Source organism: Seriola lalandi, unplaced genomic scaffold, assembly GCF_002814215.2.
Source record: "Seriola lalandi dorsalis isolate HSWRI2012SDOR001 ecotype SW California unplaced genomic scaffold, Sedor1 jcf7180002054688, whole genome shotgun sequence".
In the NCBI taxonomy this organism is placed as follows: Eukaryota; Metazoa; Chordata; class Actinopteri; order Carangiformes; family Carangidae; genus Seriola; species Seriola lalandi.
This window is the reverse complement of record NW_019525241.1, coordinates 1,640,583-1,651,401: the sequence shown is the minus strand read 5'-3', so window position 1 is coordinate 1,651,401 and position 10,819 is coordinate 1,640,583. Positions and strand designations below refer to the sequence as shown.

Here is a 10,819-nt window from a genome sequence, read left to right as displayed (position 1 = left end):
TATATATATATATATATATATATATATATATATATATATATGTATGTATGTATGTATATGTATGTATGTATGTATGTATGTATATATATATATATATATATATGTATGTATGTATGTATGTGTATGTATGTATGTATTTTATTTTTATAATTACGTCTTTTCAAGAAAATCTTTGCGACCCTAGAAGCGGGCCTCAGCCCACAGGTTGGGAACCACTGCTTCAAAGGAATAGTCTGATGTTTTGGGAAATATATTGATTGACTTTCTAGCCAAGATGAGATGATTGACGCCGTTCTGATCTTTGTGTTAAGTATACACATAATAGCTAAAAGGCCATTAGCTTAGCTTAGTATAAATACTGGAAGTATTGGTTGTGAAGTTGGGAGCAAAGAAGAATATCTCCCCCAATGCTGAACTATTCCTTTAAAGTAGCCTGATTTTAATTCAACATAATTGTGCCAATAGTATATACAGTATGCACAGAAATATGTTTATAAGTCTAGACATACAGTATTTACAATGTTCAGATAACATCTAATTTACCTCAGAGAACTGTTGGGTTATACATCTGCAACCCATTGTTGAGACTGGAGCTGTCTTTGAAATGAAGTGGTGGGTTTTTATGGGAGAAGGAAAAGGGGACCACAAAAAGCTGGACCGGTGATTTTATAGCCTGTTTGCTCAACTCTCTACTGTTGTGGTCACATCCTCTTTCAGAGAGGAGTTGGGGCTGGAGTGAGTCGAGATTTTTCTATTGTTTTTTTTTTTTTTAATCTTGTGGTGCTAAAGCTATTGAACCCCATTAAAAACTGGCAGAGTTAAAGAGGCCCCTTGAGTTGAGTGTGAGGGAGGTCCATACAAGTCCTCCAAAGCTCCGCTATAGGTCCCACTGACCTACTTAGATCTCGTTGGATCCTCCACTCTTTCCCACAAGCCCTCCACTCTGACTATAACAAGTCAGCTGCTAATTGCCTTCAGCAGCCAGACTCTTCATAGGCTGTTTGTGCACCTCGCTGAGAGCCGTAAGACGATTGAAACCCAATCTCTGTGTGAAAACTTTGCGACATGCTGAGATCAACCCTTTTAGGGGATGACAATAAAAGCAGAGAGGGCCATTTCACTTTCTCCTCCTTATTTTGATGACGACGGATGTGATGAATAGACTTTTACAATGGCCTGCACCAATACTGAAACACAGCACCATCCGTTGTAGTACATTTTATGCTTTTTACATTTATCTGTAATGGTGAATATCTTAATGATTTTAGTTCCCAAAGCCGTTTTATATGATTCTTTTTGAACCATACTATGATATCATATTGTTTTCTTCATCTTGTTTGCATGGACATTGAACTTGGCTAATATATGCTGGCTGTCATCTATCATCTTCATGCTGTATAAGCTCCCTGAAGCAGTGCTCATAAGCCCCAAACCGACAGAACTCTTCTCTGCAGTACTTGCTGCCATATAAGGTACCATCTGTAGACTGAAGCACAGACTCACCACAGCATGTGATGCTGCAGTGAGGAGGCCTGATGCCAACCTGTAGGAGAGCAAGAGAGAGAGAAGCTTTGATTCTCAGATGTGATCTCTCATTAAGGCTGCCCTGCCACTTCCACCTTCCCCAGCCACTGCTCCATAGTAAATGTGTGCACCCATTGTTGTAGATCATTCCTTCTCATTTACATGACCCACTTTGAAGTTACATTTGACAGACGCCTGAGGTCCTGTGTTCACCGGGTAATTCCTTTTTACCAGTAAATACCACTAAACAGATGCTTGTGGGAGCACCGGTGGTGGTTCTCTGTGCTCCTCTGTGACTAATAAAAACAGGCTTGAAGCCTTTGCCTTTTCACATTCTATGAAATATGGTCAGTAGTGCAAAACACACCAAGCAATCTTCACAGTCTGATTTGTATAACAGCATACCATTTGGGTTCCAAATGAGAAACACAGACAGAAATGTGAGCATAATGTGCAGTTGCATCAGGTCAGTTCTCGTACATCTTGAGCCTATGACTCACTGAAACAAAAAAAAAAAAACAATAGCCATTCAGTTTCTTTTCCAAAACAATCTTTTCTTCACAATACTGTCATAATGCAGTTAAAATCCTACTAAAAGTTTTAACAAGTTTTAGTAGTCTAATTAGCCAACGTTAGCCACCATGAGCTGCTGGTCATACCAGACCAACTATAACCATATTATCACCCTGAGCAGGGCGGGACAGTAACTAACTACATTTACTTGAGTACTGTACTTAAGTTTATTTTTCCAGTATCTGTACTTTACATGAGTAATATTGTTTTTGGAAGCTCCACTGCACTTAAAAGACAAATATTGTACTTTTGACTCCACTACATTTCTATGAAGTACTTAGTTACTTTGAAACAGCTTTTAGTCAGTAGAATGAATTTTATTTTATTTTGAAGATGTGATAGACCAAGAATATTCTTCACTAGAGCATCCGTGGCCTTATCTAAGTCCATGTTTGAAATTTTAGAAATAAAATTTCATTCAGTTTTCTAAATGTTTGCTGTGTTTACCACGAACAAACTTCATCACTGCCTGGAAAAAAAAGGAAATATGAAATGACAATGGCTCCTTTTGTTGAGTCAGCTTTATGTTTTTATGGCCATTTTTATCAGCTTTGTATCATATTTTACAAGCTCTTTATTCTCCAGGTTCCACAGTCAGTCAGTTCATTCAGTTGGTTGTTTCAGTCATTAGGTTCTGTAAATGTGGAACAATACAACAATGTGTCGACATAAAGTACTTTTGACTCCTTGACCAAGGAGTTGTGGACTTTGCCCACCTCTGCCCCTGAGTGTATTAAATCCAGCAAGGGCGTGTTTTATTGTTTAAGAATGAACCTTTTCATTTGTAAGAAGGACAATGTGATACTTCTCACTTTAATGGTTGACACACGGATTCTGACCCATTTCTTTATACAGATATCCTTCGGGAGTTTTATCTCACTGTAGGTGGCTGTGGTTAACTCGGCCCACTGACTCAACCGATTTGTTATCTTAACATAGCCTCACTACTTCATACTCAAACCCGGAGATTTGGGTATGTGTATCCAGACTAGTGGTGTGTTCCAGATCTTTGGGGATTAGGTTTTGCCTACAATGGCTTTTGTATGACTTTGAAGTATCTTGGATGTGTCCGGTACAGTGGCAGTGCCAAGCTAAGGGCCTCTTTATCTGACAACTTGGGTGTTGTATGTTGTCACCCTGCTTGCGATGCTTGGCATTTTGAAAATTATGACAGTCTACTGTAAAAATGCCAAAAATGTTGACCAGCTGCAGTCAGTCGATCGCAGACATGATTACACCCAACAAAAGGCTGCCAAGCAATCTGCCTGTTTACTACACCCGAGCCATAAACGCTGCAATTTACACAACTGGACAAATTAGCCAGTTAAATATGAAGAGGCTTGTTGTTTGTGAAAGGACGAGGGGCCGAACCAAGCGTGGTTTGGGTCGTGCAGGGCAACATCTGCTCAACATGCGCATGACCTCAGCGCTGTCCACAGTCCTTTCTGCTGCAGTCATGGCAGCTCACAGGCAGTTGGCTGTATGTTATCCGTACCCTTTTTTGGCTTGCATTTGCCTATGACATAGAGCATCTGGGTTGAACTTGCTCAGGACAGATGATTTGGTTTGGTACTTGCAGACATTGGACTGATCCAGCTGCCCTCATGCCTTCTGTTGCCCTATTACATTCAGCATCTGTCTTAGATTTCAACATTTAATGCCTCAGTGGATTATTTCACTGTTGTACAAGGTGGGAGTGATTAGCAGCAAATGCCTCTTTGTGGTCCATATGAATGGTCCACTGTACTTCAGACCTCTCAATTGCATCAGTATGTGATTCCTCTAAGCTTATCAGGAATTACTAAACCATTCAGACGTAGTTAACAAGAAGTATCTGCCCTGCAACTACTGCATGTTCCCCATGTGCTGAATCAAATCAAGGCAGACCGTTCTCTCTGAAGTGATGTATAAAGCTGAATTTACCTCATGATAACTCCAACTTGTCACTTCACCATTTGCCAGACAATTGTTGACACGTGCGTTACAATGTGGGACTTACGTGACATTCCAAACTATTTTTATTTCATCCAGGTGTGTGTTGGTCGATGTTTTCTGCATTGTAACTAAAGAGGTGAAGAAATAAAAGACGCACTTTGTGCCACAGAGAAACATCTATTTTCAGATGAAAGGAAACCACACAATGAGAGGCTCCATCTGGGCTAGAACAATTTTTATCAACAGCTTTTCCAGTTTGCTCTTCCACTTGGGACTAAAATAAAAAGAACTATCAGTGGAACAAGGTCAGTTTTAAAAGGAATATAATGGGCATTTGTGGAGAGGAAAAATGAAAGTTCAGAAAGGTTAATTATGGCTTCGAACTGGGTAGACGGTTATGGGAAAATCAGCTTTCTTATTTTGCCTTCATTGGCTCCTTGTTATAGCTGCCTCTATAATTAGAAATCCTAATAATAATGAGATATGTGATGTTTAAGTGCCTGTTTTTCCTTAAGCAAAACTATAAGGTATACTTTATTTTCAGCAATTAAATAAATTAATTTATGCAGATATATATACAATATCTACAGTATAACATTTCTATACTGTCGTATTTCATTCTAATCGAATTATCTAGAATGTCGGTTCAACTGTTTTCATCTCTTACACCTGAAATGACACTTCAGTTGCTTTCGTGTCTTGTTCTTCGAATGACAGTTCAACTGCTTTCATCTCTTGGGGGCCATTCACACTTATGGACTCTAAAGCTGGGACAGCACAGCCTCCACCGTGTTCCTGTGTTTCCTTCTCCAGTCAAGTCGAGCCAGATGACTTCCTGTTGGCTCCACACACACACACGCTCCACACACACACACACACACACACACACACACACTAACACACACACACACTCACACACAGACACACGTGTGGGATAAGATAATTTAATCATGCAGCTTTTCTAGACTTTCCAAATTTTCTGCAGCATTTCAAGGGGCTTGTGAAGCTCAAAAATGTATTCATTTAATTTATTACTTTTCAAATGATTGCGTACGAAAGAAATGCTTTTTGGGCCAGGGTGCATTATGCGAAGAACTGTCCCTTCACAGCGCAGCTTCTTGTTTACAGCTTGCAGAAACAAGAGCTCAGAGTTGTCCTCTACTCTGATCCACTAGTGAAGTGGGGATCACTTCCAGCCCACATACATGACAGCAATGCCAATAAGTCTTGCCAACTCAGTCATCTTTGTTGTATTAAAACCGTTTCAACAACACATACCAAATTTAAAAGAAAAAAGAAAGCTATTTTTGTTCTCAGGGAATAAACTGTGGAACAGGAAAATTAACAACTGGGTCGTGCGTTGTACGGCAGCTCACCCACGGAGCTGCAGCTTCATGAGATTCCTCAGACGACCTGCTATATTTCATCTTCAACTGACCATTTACCTGCTTTCAGTGCTTCAACTCATTGCAATTAATATAGAATATTACACCTTCATTTATTTAAATTTTCATGACATTTTACCTGTTTATGGTGTTTTTGTGTATATTCAGTGCGACTAAACACTTTAAATTTAGCTTTTTCTCGCTGCTCAGAAAAAGTCAGAGCAGATTATATTTGAAGTGCAGCTTGAACAGCCTCTGCCAGTTGTTTTTGCCAAAGGACAGAAGGTCCTGTTTACAATTCGACTCATGACAAAAGACACCTTAACCACCTGAACCTCAGTGACACGGGTAAGTCCAAATCTAAAAATACTCACAAAGATTCCAGATGAGCTACTGTCAAGTGGTGTTTACTGAACTGTCCACAGGTTCACATGGCTTGGCAGAGGACAGAGTTGAGGCAGCACTGCAGTGACAAGTGAAGCTTGTGTGGAAATTCAGGTATAAGATATTGTCAATGAAAATAGAAGGTAGTGTTGATTCGACTGGCATTTTCATATAAATAAATGTCTGTATAGCACAACAGTTATCTAGTGTATATCAGCTTTTCCGTGAGCTGTTGGAATGAGTTGTACATTTAGAGTGTGCTTGGATCACTGTAAATAAAAAGATTATGCAGCAGTGAGCAGTATGACTGACTATGGCTGATAGAAACTGAAACAACATAAGATGGTGAAACCGAATGGCAGGTTTCACCACGGTAAATCGACTCCTGCAACTCTGTTGATGCTAACAGGTCAGCTGAGAACCAGCCTGAATGCAGGTCAACAGATGAGAAGAATCACTTCTATCCATGTATCACTTCCTGTTTTCCTTTCCCAGGCAAGAGCGGCTCCAAGACAAGTGTCTGAATGTGTTACCGTGAGGGTAACCATGGCGCTGTGAAAAGCCTCCTGTCCTGGCTTCTTGGCCTGTGCCCCACACCAGCCACTTCATCCATTACTGCCCAATGACAGTAGTTGTGAGCACTCCTCTTACCCAGAACCAGCCAATCAGAGATGACGTACAAAGCTCGGCCCTCGCCAAAATGTTGCCCACTCTCCTGGCTTTATCTGGTCGCAGCAAAAGTCAACGTAGGCCCCTGTGTTTGGGATGGGATTTGTTCAGGCGGTGCAGTGGTGTAGGATGTGTGTCTGTGTGTGTGTCTGTGTATGTGTGTGTGTGTGTGTGTGTTTGGGTGTGTTATGCATTTAAGAGTCTTTTTTGGCTCAGCATGTGCTGCTCAGCACACAGATGTTTCTTTCAGAGGCGGGTATCAGTAGAGAAGAGCTGAGAAAAGGAAAGGAGCCAAGTGCATGTCCTTGAGGCACATTGAGTTTGAGTGGCGCCTCGTTGTCCCCTAAATAAGATTATGGCATTTACTCGCCCCTGCTCTTCCTCTGAGAGTGCAACACAATAAATAAAAGAGGCGGGTGGGTTTTTTTCTCTCTCTCTTGGCAAAAAAAACAAAACAAGTTTCGGTGCTTTCTTTTCAAAACCGACTCACTCCCCCATACAGAGTTTACATGAGCTACGCCACTAGATGAAAGGGAAATTTATCTCTGAAAGGATATTGCTGATAATATTTCCTTTTTATGTAGATGAAAGCCAATATAAAGCCTGGTAAAGCAGGCTTAACGTCTCAAATGATGATCACATTATGAGAATGTGTAGATAGCAATTGACTTAACTTGCTATGGAAATTGGCAGGAGCTGGGTTGAGCAGAAGGTCAGCGGCAGGATCTGCTTCCCTCACCATCCATGTTGGCGTTGTTGAAGGCCGAGCTGTATGAGCCGAGCTGCCCTGCCTGTCCACTGAAGCCTGCAAAGTAGAGAGCAGCTTTCTGTAGATTTGTGTTGTTGCAAGGCAACAACAATATCAGCTAATGATCAGCTGTCTGTCATTTAAACAGCTGCTCTTTATTGTGCTAGCTGTAAGGTTTCTGTGCAAACCACAAAATATTCAGCAACATAACAAAAATAATCCATGATAAAGTTTGAAGTTTCCAGTGCTGCTCTGACTTGTCAACATTTCTTCTTTAAGACTGTGAGAAATGTGGCTTTTACTCTTTATCTGAGTTCATTGAATTTTTTTTTTTTTTTTTGTCTGGTCACTTGCACACAATAAGCTGTAACTTTAAGTTGATATATCAAACGTGTTAGCAAACAGTTGCCTATTTACACATACACTGAGACACAGGGAAACATTAGCCTTCATTTGGAGTTCTGTTTTTGGCCAATATTCACTCTCTTTAAGCTCTGTTTTGGTCCCCACCAGCTCCTGAGGAAAATATCTGGCTCGTTAGCTGCTAATTACTCCACTATGTTCACTGAATGGTTGCTAACTTTGTCTGTGTTGTTTGGTGTTGGGCAAGTAAACATACAGTTTGTTTATCAGAGCTTTTTCCACAGAAAACCGCTGCCAGTTGTTATTTGACTAGCTTGCACTTTCATTGTCCTCTGGAAATGTTTGAAAAAAATAAATAATTATGTCGATCCACAACATTAACATCTTAACTTTTATTACATCACTTCTGTTTCGCACGAAACCACACATTGTGATTGTGCTCTTCTGCGTCCTCCATGACAGTATGGTGTGGTCGCGTGACATTAACCGCAGATAAACAAAGCTGGACTCTTGGTATCAGTGTGGCTTTTTCATTTTATTATTCCTCTGAGTAATATTTCCTTGTTACACACTGCAGTGTTAACAGTGAGTGAACTGTTAAATGTGGTCCATCGCTGACTCAGGAGTGGAGCACTCACAGACCAACGAAATGCAGCCATGTTCCTTTTGTAGTGTTCAGTTTGGGAGTCGACCATGTCATGTCAAATTGAGTTTTGGTTTTAGCAGTCAGCAGGCTGCTTGTTTGGAGCTCATTAAATCCACTACATTAGTGTCATGTCTCATACTTGAAAGTGATGTGAAGGCTAACAAATGCGTTGTTCGAGGTCAACTGGCTGCTGTTTAGCTTCTCTCCAGGGCTGTCTGTACCTGGAGCAGAGGAGCCCTGTCAGGGAACATGGGACACGTGGTTGCACAGTGTGTTAAAATGACTGAACTGTTAGCCATGCAGCCCATCTCCCCTCTGTGGAAACATGGAGTGAAACAGGGGACCTGACAGAAGGCCTTTTGTTCTGATGTTGTTTCCTTATTGCCACAACCAAAACTGTTTTATTATATTATCTTATCATCAGGTAAAATTATCAGTAAAATTATCATAATCATAAGACCCTTTGTTGCACATATAATGAATGTCTTAAAGACTTAATTTTTGTTAGCTAGAAGTCATGTTATGATAATATGCACTTAATTTGCTTCATACAGGTACTGTTTGTAGCAATTCTTTGATTTTGCTATAAGCAAGAGCAGCGTGCACCCCTCATCTTTCAACAAGAGTAAGAGTCTAGAGCCATGCTAGCAGTTCTGTGAGGCTTTTATTAGCATAGCGGTGCTTTGAGCATTCTAACATGGTAAAAGTGACAATGTTAACATGCTAATGTTTGTCAGGTGTAATGTTTACCATATCAGTTTAGCTTGTTAACATGCTAACATTTCTTGATTAGCACCAAACATTAAGTACAACTGAGGTTGAAGGGAATGCTATCACTTTTTGCAGAAAGATGAGAAGTGGAGGATCACAGAGTACCAACACCGCCATCCTGAGAAGTGTCGCTAGCACTGCTAAAACCTATTTTTATCCAGTGCTACTTTCACAGTTTCAGTTTGATTTACTCACTAAATTCTCCCTAACTTTGTCCTGTTACCCTCCAGCTGCCATTGCCTTGATGAAAGACGGTCTGAGTTAATAAAATGTCAACACACTCATCTGGGTCATTATCACTGTGCACTGTGTATTATAATAGTTATAAAGATGGTAGAGTAAACATTGATTGAATTAAGAAAAAACTTTGTCCCCCCAGTCACAAACTTTTTTCTCACACTGCATTTTCACTATTGAGTAAGAACCCTTTTGTGGGCATATCATCATGAATGTGTCAGATTAAAAGGATTGCTAGATTTGGCCAGGAGCATTAACACCAATAGATTTCTCCACTGTGGTGACAGTCATTACAAGGAAAATTGAATTGTCCCTCTCTGGTCCTTGTCCATCCAGAGAGTCCATTCCCAGAAGTCAACTGTCACCCCTCCTTTCGTGGATTGCTGGGAGTTTGACTGACTTGTTAGGTAGCCGGGCTACGGCCTTTCACAAGGCCCTGACTGTCCGGGAGGCCAGAGACTGGGGATAACTCAATTTGCTTCCTCTCACTCTGTCTCTCTGTCTTTCTGACCCTTGTCTTTTACTCTCTGCTGTGCAAAAGCAGAAGTATAAAATGTGAAAAGTGAAAGAATCTATTGTAGTTTTTTTTTTTTCCATGTGTAGCTCCACCACAGGACAGTCACAAGTGAAAAGCATGACACAGTGTGACATTCTTTATTTTACCTTTTGTAAAAGAAATTACACCATTTTGTGCATCTGAGGACTGAGTCAGGGAGTTCAATTAATGTAGATAAAGTTGACCTGATGCACTGTGATGTTGTAGGAAGCATCATGTAAAGTGTGGGGGCGTTTTCTTCTTCTATTCTCCAGGCGGAGTTCTCGGAGATCAACCTGGCTTCCTACGTCAACTCGGGATGTATGGTGGACATGCAGGTCAACAAAAGTGGCACTAAAGTGGTCAGGTAAGTTGCTGGAGGCCTGACGGAGAACTCCTGTCCTTTGACGCATTTGCCCACGCAATCTGTAATCTGCCTCAGTGAGCCTGCACAAAGACTCCAGTTCTTTTCTCTCAGAGGCATTGAGCATGACTGTGTGTATATATAACATTGCTGCACTCTGAGAAATCAGGGCTGTAATGTGATTATGTCAGTGGAAAAACTAAAAAATAACTTTTACCCTCTAGTTGCAATGCTAACTTTTTTTTGGTAACTAGGAGGGTAGTTAATTATTTTTTTTGTCATTTTTCAGTTTGTATTATTAGTGCCACGGGTGCTCAGCTCCGAGGCACTCCTCTACAGCTAGAATATCTATTAATATTCTGTTTCAGGTTTATTATTCTTCCACCAAATTTCGGCGCATAACTTGTCCCGCAGCTTTGAGAAAACCCCGGTAATATATACATCAAAACGTGCGTCTTGATCCCGAAAGGGGTGCTATGACTTTTGGTGTTAAAATTCCAATTTTTCCCAAAGTTATTCCCAAAAAACTGGGATTAAATAATGCATTAGAAATGCATTGGAATTTTCTTTAGAAACCCACCTTTTTTCTACAAAATTGCACCTTTTTTCTGAGTCACCCAGCTCTCTCATACCTGCACGTAGAAATGTGATTCAAACTATAAAACGGAGGAAAACTTCTGCTCTC

General features: G+C 40.6%; 1 protein-coding gene across 1 annotated transcript in view; it reads left to right on the top strand.

Moving 5' to 3' along the window:
• Window positions 1–10,819, top strand: part of syn3 (synapsin III) — a 113,098-nt gene that overhangs the window by 24,789 nt on the left and 77,490 nt on the right. Inside the window, exon 4 of the mRNA XM_023422990.2 lies at window positions 10,046–10,137. Within this exon, the coding sequence (XP_023278758.1) occupies window positions 10,046–10,137 (92 nt within the window). The remainder of the gene's footprint in view (window positions 1–10,045; window positions 10,138–10,819) is intronic.